General features: G+C 44.9%; 1 protein-coding gene across 8 annotated transcripts in view; it reads right to left on the bottom strand.

The window, feature by feature from the left end:
- The window catches only part of MCC (MCC regulator of WNT signaling pathway), a 407,698-nt gene that overhangs the window by 66,325 nt on the left and 320,773 nt on the right, over positions 1–20,600 (bottom strand). For all 8 annotated transcript variants that reach the window (XM_001504578.7, XM_070234444.1, XM_023617859.2 and 5 more), the window contains 2 exons: positions 7,854–8,017; positions 5,624–5,830 (listed from right to left, as the gene is read on the bottom strand). In XM_001504578.7, coding sequence (XP_001504628.1) covers positions 5,624–5,830; positions 7,854–8,017 — 371 coding nt within the window. The remainder of the gene's footprint in view (positions 1–5,623; positions 5,831–7,853; positions 8,018–20,600) is intronic.

Here is a 20,600-nt window from a genome sequence, read left to right as displayed (position 1 = left end):
CTAATTAGTAGAAAGAAGTACATAATAAAATACACAGTCAACCTTTAAGGTAATTACTCTTTGTAAGCAGGTCCCTTGGTTTAATTTGGATTCCTCTTGTCAACTCCTTTAAGCATGATCATAGAGTGGCAAGTGGCAAGAGATAACCCGGGTGACTACTGAAGGTGGATTCGATTCAGTGTTTAAAATCAGTTCAGTATTTAGAAAGTAGCACCAATGGATTCAGAACTAACAGCTCTGGGGGAGGACCTTCGGGCCATATAAGAGGATGCCCTGTAAATCGCCTCAGTCAGTGAGTTCATGGGACAAGTGCTAGATCTGCGTGTTGCACACTTGGATGAGCAAAACAGTGCTGAATCCCCTACAACCTCCAGGATCTCTACTGTATGAGAATGACGTGGGCAGATGCAATGCAGCTCCATCACACCTGTCATAATCACAAACTTAAAAGTGGCCCAAGGCCAGCCTGGTAGCACAGTGGTTAAGTTCGCATGTTCTGCTTCTTGGTGGCCTGGGGTTTGCTGGTTTGGATCCCTGGTGTGGACATGGCACTGCTTGGCATGCCACGCTGTGGTAGGCATCCCACATATAAAGTAGAGGAAGATGGGCACGGATGTTAGCTCAGGGCCAGTCTTCCTCAGCAAAAAAGAGAAGGACTGGCAGTAGTTAGCTCAGGGCTAATCTTCCACAAAAAAAAAAAAAAAAAAAAAAAAGTGGCCCAAAGGATATCAGCCTGATCCCTGAAGGAGAAGGGGCTGGAAATTTGAGTTCAACCCCATGGCTAATGATTCAATCAATCACACCTACACAACGAAACCCAAATGAAAACTTTGGGTACTGAAGCTTGGGTGAACTTCCCTGGCTGGCAATCCTCTGAGTATTGTCACTCATCATAGCTTAAGGAAGAAACACCATCCAGGACTCAACAGGGAGAAGACAACTGGAAGCTTTGCATTTGGACCCCTTCCAGGCTTCAACTATGCATCTTTTATTTTGGCTGGTTCTGATTTGTATCTTTTTGCTAAAATAAAACTGTAATCATAAGTTAAAAAAAAGTAGCCCAAAGGAGTAAATGACAGGATTGCTAATTTGAAAAGCTTACAGAGTAAATGAGTCCTCAGAGAGTGACAATGTGTAAAGGAAATTTCTTCTTACCTGCACCCTTCCTTTCCTGACTCCTTTCTCCTAAAAAAGGCTATGTTACCACGGATTTGGGGTTACTTTCTGTTAAGAAGGACGAGGCGAAGGGCCGGCCTCATGGCTGAATGGTTAAGTTCGCGCGCTCCACTTCGGCGGCCCAGGGTTTCGCTGGTTTGAATCCTGAGCGCGGACATGGCACTGCTCATCAGGCCACACTGAGGTGGTGTCCCACATGCCACAACTAGAAGGACCCACAACTAAAATATACAACTATGTGCTGGGGGGATTTGGGGAGAAAAAGCAGGGGAAAAAAAAGAAGATTGGCAACAGTTGTTAGCTCAGGTGCCAATCTTTAAGGGGGGGAAAAAAAAAGGACGAGGTGAGGGGCAAGGAAATGGGCACGCCAGCATTCTGGAAGTTCACCCGTCCTTTTTCCTAGCTAAGGAGCCAAATGGCAGCCACTGAAAAATCTGCAGTGTAGAGTCCTCGTTCATATTTTAAAAAACTTTAGCTGAACTAGGTGATTCCATTTTTATTACATAGGTCCTATGAACAGAACAATGAAATCCCTTCATAAATGTAACGCTGCATTTAGGAATCAAGAGTAATTGGTTCAGAAAAGACAAACACTTGTATCTTCTTATCAGTGGTGGAAATACTGCCCTCTCCGCTCCCACACCAAGTTAATTAACTAATACTAAGAGTTTTTAAGACATTGTGAGGAGGACTGGGTAAGTAGAGAGGGGGAAACTTCAGATTTGGGTGATTTTTATTTGGTTCAAAACAGCGTGTCTTATAGTCTCTTGCATTTACTGTGGTGATGACCAGAGGGTCAACGCAGAAGCCAGACCCCAAGGATGAAGGAAGCTCAGGAAACGTGATGGGATTCATTTCCAGACATGTTGAAAATAATGAGGTGGGGCACGTGGTATAAGGAAGAAACTCTGCTACAATCACTTTATGCCATGAATTTGTGGAACTTTCCCAAGAATTTGTACAAAATCTCAGAGGGAACTTGTGTGGCCCATTTTTGACTTAAGTCTGTGATCCAATGGGACAGAGACTCACGAGCCTGTGGTCACATCCAGTTTGCTTTAGTGAACTATCTGGAGAAAGCATTCATTTTTGCTACATGGCAGTTGACCTAAACAATTAGGGAAAAAATGCAAATAGTGTGGAGAAGCTGGATCTCCCATCACGTGTCCTTCCTATGAGCTCCCAGGGCACCCTCTGTGTTCACCTCTCCCTACCACTTGACATACACCATCGTAATGACCTGTTTACTTGCCTGTCTCCCTAACACCCATCAAGCCAGGGACTGTGTCCTGTTCATTACTGTAACCCCTCTGCCTGGCACAGAAGAGACGACCAATCATGTTTACGAAATGAATAAATGCAGAACAAAGTGCTTCCTTTCTAGAGTAATTAATTCTACCTTGCCTAAATTAAGCCTGCTTCTTTAAGTGTGAGGAAAGGAGTGGTTATATTACAGAGCATGTAGAAATAAATGATTATCTCATTTAATAATGAGCTGGGACCAATAAAAAAAAATTGTCTGCCTGTTGTTCCTTAGTTACTGCTCTGCCAAGTAGCTCAATCTGTTAGCTGACATTAATGATCTAATTTAATTAAATCTTGAACAAGGCTCAGAAAGCCTACTGAGAGCACTTTGTTTAATTACAGGCAAGGGGCAAGCACCAATCCTATTGATCTGGTCAGTTCAAATTCTATACAATAAATGTGGGCAATGGGAAAAAAAAAAGTGACCCCAGGTGCTTTGCCTGCAACTTTGATGAACTGTGGATTCAGAGATGCTGTAAAGATAGCAAAGGCAAACCAGCCATAGATCACATGGTATCACAGGGACAGAAATGAAACCACACCTTGGTCACTCCACAGGGCTACACATCATGAAGAACAGAAGACAATCAACCACAAAAGACAGATTCCTCCACAGAAAAACGAAATATTGGGTGGTGGTAGGTAGAAGTCATCTAGCATCTGAAGTCTAGTAAATTGGCATTCAAAGGCTTCTAGCAAATTCTATGAGACCCACAATTGTCGAGAAATAAATCCAATTCATGGGTATGTATACAAATTCCTGAGAATATTTCCAGTTGAGGAAGAGATACAAGTTCTTCAACATATTTTTATTTGGAGGTAATTGAAATGTACATTATATACATTTATATAAAGCCATATTAAGTGCAAAACTTAAAGGTAATAAAAGTGATCAGAAGAAAGGTTTTGACTACAGTGTGTGTGCATGTGTGCATGTGTGTATAGTTATTAAATGTTTATGAGTTCTTCAAATATCTATGGATTCTTAGGGAGGAAAAAAAAGGGGCCAGCCCAGTGGCACAGTGGTTAAGTGTGCACGTTCCACTTCGGTGGTCTGGGGTTCGCCTGTTTGGATCCCGGATGCGGACATGGCACTGCTTGGCAAGCCATGCTGTGGTAGGCGTCCCACATATAAAGTAGAGGAAGATGGGCATGGATGTTAGCGCAGGGCCAGGCTTCCTCAGCAAAAAAGGGGAGGCTTGGCAGCGGATGTTAGCTCAGGGCTAATCTTCCTCAAAAAAAAAAAAAAAAAAAAAGATACGGTGCTAAACTTTCCAGACAGCTTAACACGTAACTCTGAATTTCACCCTAAACAACTACTAACATTTTTTGAGCATTTACTGTGTACCAGCTACAGTCTAAGTGCTTTGTGAGTATTATCTAATTTTCCTGCACTTGGTATTATTATCATCCCCACTTCATGGCAGAGTAAATTGAGGCACAGAGAAGTTAGGTAAGTTGCCAAAGACCCATGGTGACTTGGTAGGGCAGGCTGTGACCACAGAGGGTCATACTCCAGAGCCCGGGCACATAGTGTACCACGTATTAACACTATGCTGATATCAGTACTAACCTCCAGAGTTGGAGAAAAAACTCAAAGGAGGATTGGCTTTTCATCTTTTGCTAGTCACAATTAAGGGCTGTCTTGTGCTTTAGTAACTCAAGTTAGAGGAGGAAATTTATTCTAAACCACAATATGTAATTACATCTAAGACCAACATTTCCTTCACAAAAGACACGCCATGAGAATACGCCCGCTAAGAGCGAGCACACCTAATTAGGGCATTAGTCATAATGACCAGGGAGGGTAACCAGGAAATCACAGGTGGTGTGGGCCTGAGCACAAAGTGAACCTCATCAGCTGCCCAGATAAAGCCTTTGCTGACTGGGATGATTTACACCCGCTGATGCAAGTGTGGAGAATGGCAGCCGATACAGCTGGGTGCTGAAAATAAGCTTTTGCATGTGAGTTCAAACAAAATGATTTCAGATATGAGAGATAGGAACGCTGGCCTTTTAATTATGACATTAGTCACAAATGAGGAAAACAGTTGATAATGTTCAAATATAGTAATTTCTTCCATATTCATATATAATAGCAACCATGAAAACTTGCATGTGGATTAAAAACAATGATTTACATATGCTGTCCTTATGGAAGAACAAGTTAAAGTGCAATGATGAAGGATGATGAATTCTGCTAGATGTATTTTTTTCCTCACTAATTCAACTTTATCTATGTGCAAAATTACGGGTCCAAGCGCCACTAAAAAGCAAGCTTCTAATATTGCCACAATTGAGAAAGAGAGTAAAGTAGGTCTAGAAACTCAAAGTGAAGTTCAGAGGAAACCGTTTCTGACTGAAGAGTTCATTGCTTCACCCCAAGTCCAACCACAGATCAAATTCACAGCCAAACAAAGAAGTACTTGTGGGGTCCTGAGAAAAAAACTCTATCTTTGGAAAACTGAGTGCTTCAGCGACTCTGCCAAACATTTCTATCCTGAAAAAACAGCTCCTATAGTAATGGATGTATTTCCTAAATAAAGGGGTTCTCAGACTGGTTCAGGCCAAGAGCCATTGGTACACTGCGGTACGTACCAGGAATGACACATACATACATACACTTGTACAGAACATACATAAATACATATATTTGATTATTTTAACTTTAGTCTACACTAGAAGAGATAACATTTCATACAAGACTCAGTATAGATAAGTGAGAGCACGTACTATACTTAAAGAAAAATTTAAAGAAGAAATGGTAAAGGGGAAAATTCTACATACTTTTACAAATTATAAGTTATTATTAGTCTATCTTAAAAGAACATTTTAATTGAGTTTGGGAAAGACGTGTGTACCCTGGAGAATGGTTTGTGAATCAGTGCTCTGATATAATTTTATCATCCACTTAGGTTTGCGATTCCAGAGAATAGTTTTTTTTTAAAAATCTTACCTCCATACCTCACACTTTCAAACTACATTCCTCTCAAGAATGACTTCTTAACAAGATGGGGATGGTGATTCCCAAGACTACAAATGCCACAAAATTCCTGGGGCTGCCTTGGGCTCTACCTGATGGCTTCTCGTGGCTCTATACCCTCTGGGAAAGGCCCAGCCGCGTGGGACTTGGCGTGCTCACCCTCCTCCGGAGCCGGTCCCGCTCCTCCCGGATAGCATTCATGGTGGCCTTGGTCCTGTTCAGCTCCTCCTCTTTGCTGCACAGCATGGCGGTCAGGCTCTCATTCTCTTCCCTCAGCCCAGCCAGCTCCTTCTCCCAACGAGACCGCTCTTCAGCCAGGTTGGGATACAGGTCCCGGCCGAGTACCCCCTCAATTTCCTCGACTGTCTGGAAAACACAGCCACAAAGACAAGCCAAGTGAGTTACCTTGGAGAAAAGGGAAGGGGAGAAAACAGGCCAGACTGGAGGGAGTGTCCACAGAGGAATGAGTTCTGGAGCCCCTTCACTGTAGACAGTAATCACGACTAGTGACACCCCCTAAATCATCCTCTCTCTCCATTTTCAGATGAGGCTCTGTCACTTGCCTGGGTCATAGTGCGTGTTTCCAGAGTAAGAAAATCAGTCCCTTCCTGGTGTCTAAGTTTACCTGTGGCACTAACTGCCATGTCCACACAGATGTTTATCTCCTTTGTCCAGGTTCCAGAGTTGGTGAATACGCATAACCAGACAGCAAGCCAATTAGTGATCCTGATAATGCAAATGTGAAGTGGCAAACTGCATACGAAATCTAACTAGAAGCTTCCTAAATTATAGGCCTCCTGTGTTCCAACTCAGCAATACAAGAGGTCACATCACCATTTCCAGCTTTCAGTGTCACATCAGAATTCAGAGGGTGGGAATGAGCTTCAGTCCCAAGATGTGAAAGACAAAAATAAACCTCAGTGACACAGAAAAGAGGAAGCTCACGGTGGAGGTTTCTAAGACAGCCAGGATTTAATTAACTAATAAGACAGCTATGAGCTAAAATAGAATCTTAATAGTAGTTGGAGAATTTTTAAAAAATTCATGTGAAACACTGTATTAATGGTTTTATACATAGATAAAATTAGAAAAAAAGGGAAGAACTCATTCTGCTGGCTTTCAGAAACTATTCCTTCACGTTTATTGTCCTTTGGAAAAGGAAGTATAAGACAACTGATATGGAAAGAGGAGGGAGAATTGCTATGTAGGGGCAGAAGGCAGCAAAGCCATGTGATGAGAAACAGAAGGTCTCAAAAATGAAAAATGTGTGGGTACGTCGCTCTTAGATGCTCACGTGGTTCCCTGATGAAGACAGATACCCAAATCTGGCTGCCACTCTCCACATGTGGTGCTTTGTCCTTCCTCTCAAATCTGAGACTCTTATTCCACCCGGCCCTGCTCCAGGCCCCGCTCTGTCCTTTGCTGGTTGGCAGAAATCCTTGGCCTCCTCCTTCCCTCTCAATGCTGAGGCTAGGGCTAGTATCCAAGTCGACATTACATCAAATATAGGGCCTGGGAGACTCCAGAGAAAGAAACGCCAGTGGTTGCCTACCCAAACCACACCAACCGTATACTTACAATTCAGATGAATAAAGCTGGAAAACCAGCTGTGTTACAAACACGAATCATGGTTTACCTAGGGGAACCACAGCTCTTTTGTGAAATCCAGGATGCCTGTTGATAGAAACTTGGGCCTAGAGTCCTAAGACATTTTTCAAATAAAACATCACATTTTCCGTTTACATGGGTTCCTCCCAGACTCCTCAGTTTGAATTGCTATGCCCAGGTCAGCAGGCTATGGTGAAGTAATACAAAGACACCAGAGGCCCAGTATCATCAGGACTTGACGTTCCCATTGTTCACGATGAGTGTGTGCAGATGCAGCACATTCCTCTCACCTGGTCCTCCCTAAGCAGTAAGATGAATGCGTGTGAAAGGCGTGGCTGAGACCCAGCCCAGTGTGCTCAGGATAGATGATGCGTGCAGGCCCTGCACCTCCCCCTCGTTAGAACCATGGATTGATAACTCCTGAAATAAGATTATAGAGGCCTTAAAGCTTTAATAAAACTTCCAACTTAATCTTACAACCTAAAAATGCTACAGGATGAACCATACTAAAATAATGTGGTTCCAAGGAACCAAGGAAATTGTCATTCTTTTTGGCAAAGCCAGTGATTTTGACTGTTGATGTAATGACTTTTCCTAATGTGATTCAGCCCAACAAAAATTTACAGGGCTCCTGCCTCTCCCTGGTGGCCCGATCTATAGTATGGCTTTCTCAGAGACATTCATTCTTAACAGGTATCTGAGAAAACAACACTTCAAAGGAGGCAGCTCTGCTCCTTTCCTTCAGACGCTCTCCAAGAGCCGGACGGGGGAGGGGGGCTACCTTAATAGCCAAGTCACAGTGCTCGCTGGCCGTGGTGAGCTGCTCGATGTGCCTGTCCACCTCGGCCACCGACAGGCTGCAGCTGCTCTTCTTCCTGCAGCAGACGACATTCTCGAGCCCCGTCAGCACCCTCTGCAGCTCGGAGTTCAGGTCACTGCAGTTATCTGTGGGTGAAGGTGGACAAGATGGGTCAGGGAGGCAGGCAGGCAATGAACGCTCAACATGCGGCTTACCATGATGAACCCATCCAAGGAAAATGGAACGGCAATGAAGCTTGACATTTCAAAGTTTAGCGCCATGCAGCCTAATGTCACAGGCTCCCAGCACTGCTTCTGGGGCTGGGAGCCAATGTACAGTCTTCGTTAAGGAGTTTCAGACATTGGCCATTTTCTAGACAGCCACGCCACACTGAATTCTCCTGTCTCTACTAGAAGGCAGCCACATCTCGAGTTTCTTTAGTAAGAACAAAGCAGCGTCCCGGAAGCTGTTGGGACTGCCGAAGCCTTCCAGTCAACCTTCCTCCTCAGCCATTCAGACAAGCACTAGCTCTCGAAAGAGTTTCTGCAAAGAAGATCTCGTAACTTTACTAAACAAATGAAACAAAAAGCCCTGGAATGAGCAGAGACACCAGGTATTGTAAAAAACACAAACTGTGCAAATGACAGTCCTTGCCCTCAGTGAACTTACAATCAGGACTTTTTTCTGATATAACCAATTAACATGCTCCACCATTGCAGTCTCACCCACTTCTTCCATCAGGGCAAAAATAAGCTGTTCTAACAAATTCCATTTTGTTCTCCATGTAAAAGTCTTGTAAGCAATTTTAAGAATTTGATTCTGACTTAAAAATCTGGGTTATTTTTAATGCTGGACACTCAGGGCCTGGTCAGGGAAGGAAAATTAATTATAATCTGAATGTGAACTAGACATATCTTAGAAGATACTTTTGTTGGGGAAAAAAAAATCCCCTTAAAGTCAAATACAAATATCTTAACCTATTTTGGATTCTATATATCAGTATACCATTTAATTCTTGTAGCAAGACAGGGGTTAACTACATGCAATCTCTCAAAGTACATCCTTCCCCAACATCCAGCCTGATTCCTGAATCAAAGAGGCTCCTCTTCCCTTCTCATCACAGGTTCCATGCACTAAGATAGTCAATTGCTTTGGTTCTTACCTTTGGAAGATTTCAAGAAAACTCTTAGCACTATAGGAACAGGATTTCTCAGAATATTTTTGTCAACTTTTTTTTTTTTTTTGGTGAGGAAGATTGGCTCTGAGATAACATCTGTGCCAATCTTGTTTTTGCCCGAGGAAGACTGTCACTGAGCTAACATCTATGCCACTCTTCCTCTATTTTTTGTTCTTTTGTATGTGGGACACCGCCACAGCATGGCTTGATGAGTGGTGTGTAGGTCCATGTCTGGGATCCAAACCCTCAAATCCTGGGCTTCCAAAGGGGAGCACGCAAGCTTAACCATTATGCCACTGGGCCGGCCCCTGGTCAACCTTATTTGACTGCCTATACCTGTATCAAGTTATCTCAATCTAGAGAGAAGAGAAGCCTGAGGCTTTCACTCCAACCAACGAACACAATTATTCCCCCTCCTCTCACACCCGTTATTGCCCCATCTCTCCCATTTCTGTGAACGGCACCACCATCTATCCAGTTACTCAGGTTAACTCTCAGGCAACTTTGGTTTCTTTCTGCCTCATATCCTAAACCCAATCCATCTTATGAGTGCAACCTCCAAAACTTATACCCAAAGTGACCTCTTCTTACCATCTCCACTGATACCAGCCTTGGTCCAAGCCAGCATCACTTCTCAGCTGAACCACCTGAACAACCTCCTACCTCTACTCCCCATACTGTGGCCACAGTGAGCCTCGTAAGGACAAAGTCAGATCATGTTACTCCCCGAGCCCAAACTGTCAAACGGTTCCCCTTGGTTTAACTAAAGTCCAAACCCCTTACCAGAGTCAGTAAGACTCTGCATGATCAAGACTGATGATGTTCTCAACTCAGGCTGCACCATGGAACTCCCTGGGGAGCTTTTATAAAATACCAATGTCCAGGCCCCACCCAAAGCCAATTAAATCACAATCTTTGGGAGTGGAGCTTGGGCACTGGAAATTTTTGTAAGTCCCTCAGATAATTCTAACGTGCAGTCAAGGTGAAAACCACTGATCTATCTGGTCCTTGCCTCATCTGTCTACCTTCCCCCTCATTCACAATACTCTGTTCACATTCCCGGCCTTCTCTCCATCCCTGGAACATGCCAATCTCCTGTTTGCCCAGGGCTTCCCTTTCTTTTGCTAAGACTGATTCCACTCAAATCTCTATTTACATCCAGCTCTCAGCTCAAATGCCACCTCCTCACCAAGCTCTTCCCTATCTAAAGCATGGGGTTCCATCTCCTCCCCCTGCTCAGTCCCCATTCCATTATCCTGTCGTCATGGCAATCATCACCCTCTGATCTGACTTATGTATCATCTTTCCTCTACTAAAGGGAAGCTCTAAGGGGACCTTGCTTTTCCTTATCATTTTATCTCCAACATCAAATAGTACAGGTAATCAAAAACTATTTTTTAAATGAGCAAATATAAACACCACATCATTATATATTAAGAGACAGCAAGACTAGAAACACAGACTCTGTCAACAGCAGCATGTTTTACATCAACTTTATGCTTTTTGTCCTTGTTATGGATCAGGCCCTGAACTGCTAACAATTGGGGGATGCTCTTCATGGCAGATGCCCACCATCAACTGAAGCCAAGGAGGTCCAGAGCCAGAGGCAGCATTCCTCAGCGACCACACACGCTGGTGGAACTGTCTCCAGAGCACACTGAATTCCAGGGAAATAACTGGAAGTTTCTCCAAATGATCACTGACTTTGAGGTGCAGGCTTTCCTGGTACCCTGAGCTGGAGTTAATATACACTCCCGAATTATTTGCCTTGTTAAGTGCTTATGAGTGGGATGAGGAAGAAAGATGCCTCTACTCAGCCATTCCATGTGGATTTCCCTAGCACAGCTCCACCTGACACAATGATCACACTGGACATCTCTGCTGATGGGCAGACTGTATCCAGGCTGTATCCTGAGGATGTTAGGCTATAGGGAACAGGGGGAAGGTGTAGGGATCTGACCAGTATTTCTTTCTCATTCTTTAATGAAATAGTTGCTGAGCCCTGGCTCAGGCTAGAAGCAGGGTACAAAGATGAATACAAGACTCTCTCTCCTCAATTTCAAAAGGCTCACAGATGTCCACAGCAAGCCACAGTCCCTTCTCTTGGCTGTCCCTACCACCCTGGGGAAAGTCACTGTAGAGAAGATGATGCAAGCACGGGACAGGGAATCAGGAGGACTGAGGAGGGCACTGAAATTAATATACAGATGTAAACAGTCAAGGAAGATCTTCCCTTCAAACCAAGGAGGGCTATCAATGTGTCCCTTGGTCTTAGGAAGCCCAATGTGTAAAACAGGCTGGATGAACTCCACATACTCTCACTTATTAGTCACAGGGCTCTGTACAGTGGTTTTACACAAGCCCTAGTAGTGATCAGGTGACACTCAGCTGTCCTTTGTCATTGTTTCCTGTTTAGAGCCTCACAGGAGACAAGGTGGCCAGACTTGCAGGAGTGGGTATTCTGGATCCCCTTGTCTGAATGTCGTCAGATAGCAATCATCACTCACCACCATTCACTCCAGCATCAACGCTGCCCGATACAGGGAGGAATTATCTTTTAGTCTGTGGCATATTCTTCTAAATATAGGCTGAGGATAAATTCTCAATTCATTCCCTCGGCCTACCATGCCCTGCACAATCTGGCCCCTGCCAGACACTGGAGCTTCAACACCAAAGGCTGAGGCAGTTGGAGTCTTTACAAAAGACAAGAGGTGTAAGTCAAGGGACCAGAGGTGCAAGATAAGCTCAGATAAGGGACCATGTGTTCCAGAAGGAAAAAAAGGTACCTCATTTACAGAACCACAATAAAATATCACCTCACTGGAATGGCTACTATATAAACAACAACAGAAAGTAGGTGTTGGTGAGGAAGCAGAGAAATTGAAATCCTTGTGCACTGTTGACAGGAATGTAAAATAGTGCAACTGCTTTGGGAAACAGTATGGCAGTTCCTCAAAAACTGAAAATAGAACTACCATACGCTCCAGTAATGCCACTCCTAGGTACATATCCAAAAGAACTGAAAGGGCCTCACAGATCCTTCTACATCCATGTCCATGGCAGCTTTACTCACAATAGCCAAAAGGTGGGAATAATCCGAGTGCCCATCAATGGGTAAACGGATAAACAAAATGTGATATACATACAATGGAATATTATTCAGCCTTAAAAAGGAAGGAAATTCTGATATGCTACAACATGTGTGAACCTTGAGGACATTAAGCTAAGTGAAAAAAGCCAGTCACAAAAGGACAAATATTACATGATTCCACTTATACGAGGTATCCAGAGTAGACATATTCAATAGAGACAGAAAGAAGAATAGAGGTTACAGGGATTCGGGAAGGGGACAATATTGTTTAACGGATGCAGAGTTTCTGTTTGGGAGGATGAGAGAGTTCTGGAAATGGACAGTGGTGATGGTTGCACCAACACACACTTGTCATGGAACTCCAGTATGAAGGGTGACACAGGCAGACCCACTGCACAGCTGTGCTCTGCTTTATGTAGGAAAGGTAATGGCTTGACTCCCTGTCCGTGAGACAAAGAGGAGGCCCTTTAAATCAAATACATAGTCTTCTACCAGAGGTTATTCATATATTTCCAAAAAAGAATTTGAGGTAGCCTATAGCAAACAACCACAACTAAGAGAAGACCAGTGATTGGGACCAGGGAAAGGGTGAGGAAGCAAACAGAAGCTAACAGCTGACTCTTCTACTTAGCCCTGAGCTTCCCGGCAACCACAGCAAAAATAAATTATCTCCTGTCAGAAAGGAGAAAGCAATCCAGTTTCACACGGGAAACAATGTCTTTTTAGCAATGGATGCTAAAAGAATTTAGGTACTCAGGACTTCACATGTGGTGCGAAGTGATGTGATTGCCAGTCTCCTCAGCCGCAGTTTCACACATATGCAGATTTCATATGGCTCCGTCTTATACGAACCTTCAATTAAAATTAAGCTGTAGACCATTAAAGTACAACGTAAAGGGAATTCTGGGAGGGACTAAGCTCACACAATCTTGGCATCCAGACTTCGAGTTGTCTAATTTGATGTAAAGGTGAAAGAATAAATGGAATGGACATCTCCCTTCGACCAGAGGATGCAAACTAGCCACCTAGAGCCAAAGCTGTGTTTTGTGTGGATGGCAGGATTTGGTATCTGGCACAACCATTTTTTTTTTCCTAGAACAGTTTTTGAATTAATTGTCAACATTTAGAAATCATTAGAATTTATGGCTATTCTTGTAAAATTGGAAGGTCTGGTAATACTGGGCCCAGCTCCTCACGTGACAACCATCTGCAGAACGGCCAGCAGCTGCCCCTTTGGACTTGGCATGGCCACAGGCTCCCCTGCTCTGCCCGCTTCCCTCACAGCCTCTGTCAGAGCCTGCAGCTCCTGCCTTTGCTGTCGTTTCTAAACGTAACTTATCCCAGTCAGACTTCTGACAGGAGCCAGAGAAAAGGCAGCTCAGCTTGTAGTCTTCTAACAAGAGCCCAGAGCCTTAGGTTTCTATGTTGCTGTTGGAAGGAAGAACCAAGTACTTGGGAAGTCTGGAAAGAAGGTAAGAGGACATTCACAGCTGTGAAAAGTAAGCCTAAGCAGCATTCTTGCTTGGTTAAACACATACTGATGGGCAAAGCTGGTTTTCTTCTTTCTCCCTCAGGATCAACTACACCTACCCCCGGAGTTGCACACAATAAACTATACCAGAGTTGGTTCATTCTGAATCAAGTGTTAAAGGCTGCCTGGTTTTTTTTTGTTTTGAACCCCCTGTAAAATCCCTAATTCAAATAAAAATACAGGTAAATGGGCTAGATGTTGGAACACTCTCCTGGTCCACCTGATTCTGGGCAGCACACTTTTTTTTCTTAAAGATTGGCACCTGAGCTAACATCTGTTGCCAATCTTCTTTTCTTTTTCCCTTCTTCTCCTCCTCCCCAAAGGCTCCCAGTGCATAGTTGTATATTCCAGTTGTAGCTCCTTCTGGTTGTGCTATGTGGGACACCACCTCAGCATGGCCTGATGAGCAATGCCATGTCTGCATCCAGGATCAGAACTGGCGAAACCCTGGGCCGCCAAAGAGGGGTGCGTGAACTTAACCACTTGGCCATGGGGCTGGCCCTCTCTGAGCAGCACACATTTTCCTGAATGAATCTGCTCCAAAATATGGTCCCAGCTTCACAACATTCATACTCCTGGGGCTCAGTGTTCACTTCACACTTAATGGTTATGTATCTGTCTGGTTTGGAAGCCCCAAGTTTTCTTCTTCATAATGGCTCTTCTTTGAACTTTGCTTTGCAATCTTCCTTTTCAGGAAGCCTTCCCTGATTACCTACAGTCTCAAATTTCCTTCTCTCTTTGAGGCAGTGCATTCAAGGTAAGTACTTGTTAACCACATGCTGACCCTGCTAAGCCCAGCTCTGCAGAGTGGTGACTGTTCATTCATCTTCGTGTTCCCAGACGCTCACAGTGCTGAGCGTGGAGTAGTGCTTGGTAAAGACCTCATGAGTTGAATGTACAAAGGAAAGGAAAAACCTTTTTTATAAGCCAACTTTTAAATTATCAAGTTTTGGTTAACCTGCTCATTGATCAAGTATCATCAAATCTAAGACATATCACAGGGCATACCACAGCCTGCTCGAAAGTCAGAAAGCCCTCAAATAAGGTAGATTCCCAAGATGGAAGCACCCACTGAAGTTAGAGATGTTACCCACAGCGAATTTTCACCAGTCTGAGAAACAGAAGCACTGTAGGCCTGCTGTGAACTCTCCCCTAACGCTGCACCCGTGTGGGGAACAGCAGGTCAGGCCATAACCACAACCCTCATGACCTTCCACGGGCCCACACAGCCCCCCACCTCCGTTCTGCCTGGGCACATGTCATGCCTTGTAAAGCAATTCAAGTGGAGGAAAGAGCTACCATTCTTTCAGCATCAATACAGACATTCTGCTAAGAAGCACGATGTGACAGATATCCTAGGGATGTCGCAGATCAGATCCTGTTGTGGCTCTAAGGCCAAACCCAGGAGGGCTGTTGTTTTTTTCCCCCCGCAGTGCCCTCCATGGTGCATGCAGCAAGACCCTCCCTTATTCTTCCAGGAAGGAATAAGTAAAACCAGAACAAAACAACATAGAAAATGACAGAACAAGATACAGTCACGTGCCATATAACAACGTTTTTGTCAACAATGGACTGCATATACGATGGTGGTCCCATAAGATTAGTACCATGTAGCCTAGGTGCGTAGTAGGCTATGCCATCTATGTTTGTGTCAGCACACTCTATGATGTTCACACAGTGATGAAATCACCTAACCTTGCATTTCTCAGAACGTATCCTTGTTGTTAAGTGACACATGACTCTAGTTGACTTCCAGGTCTGGGTGCCAAGGAGAAGACCACAGGGTCTGGGAAGAAAGGAGTAAGAGAGTATCCATGGAGGTGACACCCCCGCGTAAACATACACAGTGCCTGTGTCACCCAAAGATGAGAGGATTTATAAGAACGATGTTCTTATATATATATGTTATGTAAATATATTTATGCTCATATACTTAGGGTGAAGCATCATGATGTCTGCAACTTACTTTCAAATGGCTCAGAAAAAAAAAATTTTGGAAGCAGGAGAGGGAAGAAAATCAAACGTGGCAAAATGTGGACAATTGGTGAATCTAGGCAATAAGATTAGGGGAGTTCTTTTTATTTTAAAAGTAAGTTTCAAGTTTTTCAAAATAAAAAGTTAAGGGGAAAACAAATACCTCAACATTCAAGACAAGGACATCTGACATAGCACAGACACAGTGACATCGAGCTTTAACGTGGGAACCACTGTGGGGGTCGATTTCTCAATGCAGCTATGAGAACAGGAAGGTTCTCCTGAAAGTGTCACTGCCACGCCCAAATGACCCTTGAGAACATGGCCCAAGTCACGGGGACAGGGCCAAGGAGACCCAGCCGCCAGCCACCACCTCACTGGGACCTGGGGTCTGACTTCACCGGGAAGGAAGTCCCTCTTCCGTGTTTGTTTTCCCAAAGAAAACAAAGCTGCATTTTCAGGACTTCTATTTTAGCTAAGTCTCACCAGCCTGAGATTCGTGTTCACTTTTGCTGTTGTCCCTTGGCGGTTTTGACATAGTTGGACAACAGTAATCTTGGACTTAAATATGGTGAAGGCATAAGAAAGGTAACCTAACATCAACTTTGCACCCCAGCTGCCTTGAGGCCCCTCCAGGACCCTTCCTTCTAAGCTGCCACAGCGCCCCCACAGAATTCCCTGCCACCCACCCCAGCCCTGTGGTATCAAAGTTCTGGCAGTGGATTCTAGAGAACAAGGCTCCAATAACACCTATGTGAGAAAAGTTCAAGTTCATATATAATCATTTTGCTTATTTGACTACTCATCACCTGAATTGGCACAGCTTTAAGAATAAGAGAATACCCAGCGTTGCAGAAGACGTGAGGAAATCTTTGGGGTCAAGAGGGGGCACAATTTGGCAATACCTATGAAAAGCCTTAAAGGTCATTTTGTAGCTGCACCTCTGAGAAATTATGCTGAAGAAATAGTTAGAGGCGCATTTAGAGGATAAACTTCAGCCCCCTCACTGCACCTCCAATGCGCTCTGCCATCGGCCCTGCCCAGCTCTCGGGCCTCACCTCTGTCTACTCTCCGTGAAGCTCACTAACCTCCAGGCCGAATGGGCCTTTCTCAGAGCCTGGATCACCCATCTCAGCCCAAGAGCCCCTCTGGAGAGCAAACAGTGCCAGCACACAGTAGGCCGTCAGTACCAGTTCCAAACCCCATGGCTCCGATGTAGTAGGGGTGGGAGAATTTCCAAAGCCACCAGGACAAGGGGGAAGATGTACTTCTGGCATCCAAATGTGGTCCTGGCACCTTTTCTCACAGGAACAATGTTCACCATGATGGTTGGGGTTGTGGGAACACTAGTGAGGTCTCATATTTTATTTCCATTACAGGTGAAACGAGCTTTCAGAGGCCTGTCTCAGAAGCTAATACTCCTTCATAATGCTGGTTTTTTTTTTTTTTTAAAGATTGGCACCTGAGCTAACAAGTGTTGCCAATCTTTTTTTAAATTTAATTTAATTTTTTTCTGCTTTTTCTCCCTAAATCCCCCCAGTACATAGTTGTATATTTTTTAGTTGTGGGTCCTTCTGGTTGTGCTATGTAGGATGCCGCCTCAGCATGGCTTGATGAGCGGTGGCATGTCTGTACCCAGGATCTGAACTAGCAAAACCCTGGGCTGCCTAAGTGGGGCGCATGAACTTAACCACTTGACCACAGGGCCGGCCCATAATGCTGGTTTTTAAGGAAAAATATGTTAAAAGTTTCAAACAACCAAAAAACGATCCAACCTGAGGAGACACAGTCTGTTTGGAAAACAAAGACCGCTTGTATTAGAAAAGGAGTTCATGAATCCCAACAATTATGCGAGCTCATCTTGAACAAATGTGGTAGATCAGTGCCTTTCCATTTCTGTCTTATACCCCAAGTCTCTTTTGGGGACTGAAAAATTCCTGAGTAGTAGAATTTGATGGAAATATTCCAAAGTAACATGAAGTGAAGCGGAACACTGACCTTTCCTACTCTCAAGCTTGTCTACTCTTTAAGGAAAGTTCCAGAATAATTTTAGGTGGTCTCCTCAGTCACTCAGCCCTGCGAACATGTGTCGACAGGTCTTGTTTGACCAGGCTCAGATCCTTGGGAGAAAGCACACAGTCATGTCGGAGAGCCCGCTGGTGAGTCAATGTTCGAAACATCTGTCTTCCCCGGGCTTGGTTCTCAAGGATGACCAACAGGGTGAATCTCTTGGAAATTCAGTTGCCCAGTTAAAGTAAAGAGAAGGAAAAAAAGGCAACACAGGGCTCAGCCTGTTCCATCGACTAGCCAAGGAGCTATTTTCAGTCTCGTCTAACCTTTCCAACCTGGGGACTGGTTTCTCCAAATTTTAGAATCAGGTTGCAAAGAACCTGATTCTCTTTGAAAATTCTTTGCTGGAGGATAACTGAGTACCTGGCCACCTCGCTCCTAATCAGAAGTGAGCTTTCTCGGCCAGGCTTGCCTTGCCCTTGTAAACGCTTCTCTCCAAGTCTGCAGAAATCGTTCTTGGAGGAGACAGGCTGCCTTTCCTCCCGTCGACCTCTCTTCTCCCCACGGGGAGTGGCTACTTGACACTTTGGAACATTTTTCCTGAAGCCGTTAAGCCTCCTCAGCCAGTAAGCCAGGAAAATCTGGCTTTAACCTTAAACATATTTCACAGTCACAGCCGTGCCAAAGAGCCAGGTTTCATCTGCAAATTCTTCCTTGGTTGTCCTCCAAAACCTACTCATAAGGAGGAGATCTCTATCTAAATGCTCACACCAGCCAGCGAGGTATCATATGCCTCCTTTCATCCCTAAGGGGGTAGTAGTTTAGCATCGCTAAATTCCAGAAAAATAAGAATTTCTCACCTAAAACCAGAAGAGATCTCAAAATATGGGAGCAGAACCCATCACAGGCTGTGCAAAGGTCCACTGGATCCGGGATTTTGTTTGTTTTACAAACAATTGCTCCAGATGAGCTTTGCTGTTCCACTAACAGAGTTGGGAAACAGCCTGCTAGGGAGGGCACCACACATGTGCTGACACGCATGGGGCAATAAGCCCATGTGCACACATCTGTGCTCTGCTCTACTGCAACACCCAGAATCATCTGGTCTAAGAGTGTGGCTTCTAAGACGGAGCTCTGCAAAATCTTGAACAGCAAACATTGCTATTAAGCCAGGTGCCACGATGCACAACTGCTCCCATCAGCACTCGAGACTTCAAGGGACTGCAGTAAGCGTAGCACACCAACCACAGGCACGTTTCACTGTTTAAGCAGAGGCGTGTAAAAGCAAAGCCACCTACAGAAACATGGGCAGCAACAACAAAAACCACTGCTTAGCTGTACAACCTTGGACAAGTGACTTACCCTCTCTGAACTCTGTTATCCCACTTTTACAGATGGGAAATTTACAGGGCCTCCTTCAAGCTGAGGATTAAACATGAGGATGCACGTAAATGCTCGACACAAAGTAAAGCGAGCAAAGCATGTCAGCTATTACAGCCAGCTTCTCTTTTAACTAGAACTCTTTGCCAAACAAAAACCCCAAGCCATGATTCCTACCTTCTTTTTGTCCATTTAATTACCTTTATTTTCCAAACAACTCTGTGACCAGGTTTGAACAAATGTAAGGCAATTTATTTTAAGATGCAAGGTGACATTGCTGGGACCTCTCTCCTTTATGACTGTTTAGGTAAGTCAAGGCACTTCCGAAATTGCTTGTTTACTCCTTCAGACCCTGAGGACAGCACCTGGGAGCCAGGCTGACTGAAGGGGCAGCCTGGCTTTGATGGGTGGGGTTTGAAAACAAAAGAAAAGTGCTTTTGATGAAGGGAAGAGGTAGGACTTACTCCTGTTATCTTAGGCGGAGATCAGCAAATACACTGCGGCACACTCTGCATATAAAATTCAGCTTAAGAAAACGTCTGGGTTGCTAATGCAGGTTTGCAAATACAGTGACCATCCTGAAATGGCTGCTTTTTAATGATTTCCTATAATGGTGTTTATACATGGAAGCTTTTTCCCTATTGAAGCAATTTAATTGGAAAATGACAAAAGAGTTCGAAGAGGCGGATGTCCAGTTCCGACGTGCACACACACAGGGACTGCTCTCTGCTGCAGCCTGGATGAGCCCCTCCTCCTTGCTGTCCCCGTGCCCGCCCTCCTCTGGGACCTAGCAGGTGTGGGCCCTGTGCCCACAGCACTCTCCGTCTGCCCCCTACTCTTTGCTTGCATCGCTCCCACTTGTCCCTCAGCCTTCTGCTTAGATGTGACTTCTGGGGTGTGTTCTTTGATGCTCCCACTTGAGGGTGTCACTAGGGGCCCCTGTCCACCTCCTCTCGTGGTCCTTACCCAACTGTTAGTCATTCCCTGTTTACTTGTCCGCATCCTCCAAAGAACCGAGAGCTCCAAGATGATGTTCACTGCTACTCAGATATTTGGGGGCCTCCCAGTGATGTCGGGCACTGTGATGTCGGTAAACAGGACAGCTGGAGTCCCTGCCCGCATGGAGCTGCATTCTAGCGTGAGAGACTGATAAAGACTGGGATACACAAGGGAATAAACGCCAGCACTTGGTGTCGTCAGGGTGCGCTAAGGTCTGTGAAGAGAAAAGCAGCAGGGAAGGGAAGAGAGCGCCTGCGAGGGCGAGAGGGAGTGAGCGCCGTAGGTCCCCCGGAGGGGTCAGGGAAGGCCTCTGCCGAGAAGGCAGCTGCCCGGGTGCAGGAGAAAGCACAGGCGGGTTTCAGGAAGGAGCACACCAGGCAGAGGAGCAGTGAGTGCAGGGACCCTGAGGTAAGAGAAGCTGGTAAGGTCTGAGGGACAGCGAGGAGGCCAGTGTGGTCAGAGCTGGAAGAAAACAGGCCTAGGTGAGGAGGATGAGGTGGGGGATGCCCAGGGTCTGTGGGGCCCTGCAGGCCCTGGCAAGGAGTCGGGACGTCACTTGAGCTTTGA

This window comes from Equus caballus, chromosome 14 (genome assembly GCF_041296265.1).
Source record: "Equus caballus isolate H_3958 breed thoroughbred chromosome 14, TB-T2T, whole genome shotgun sequence".
Taxonomy (NCBI): Eukaryota; Metazoa; Chordata; class Mammalia; order Perissodactyla; family Equidae; genus Equus; species Equus caballus.
The sequence above is the reverse complement of the archived record's forward strand: the minus strand, read 5'-3'. Positions and strand labels throughout refer to the sequence as shown.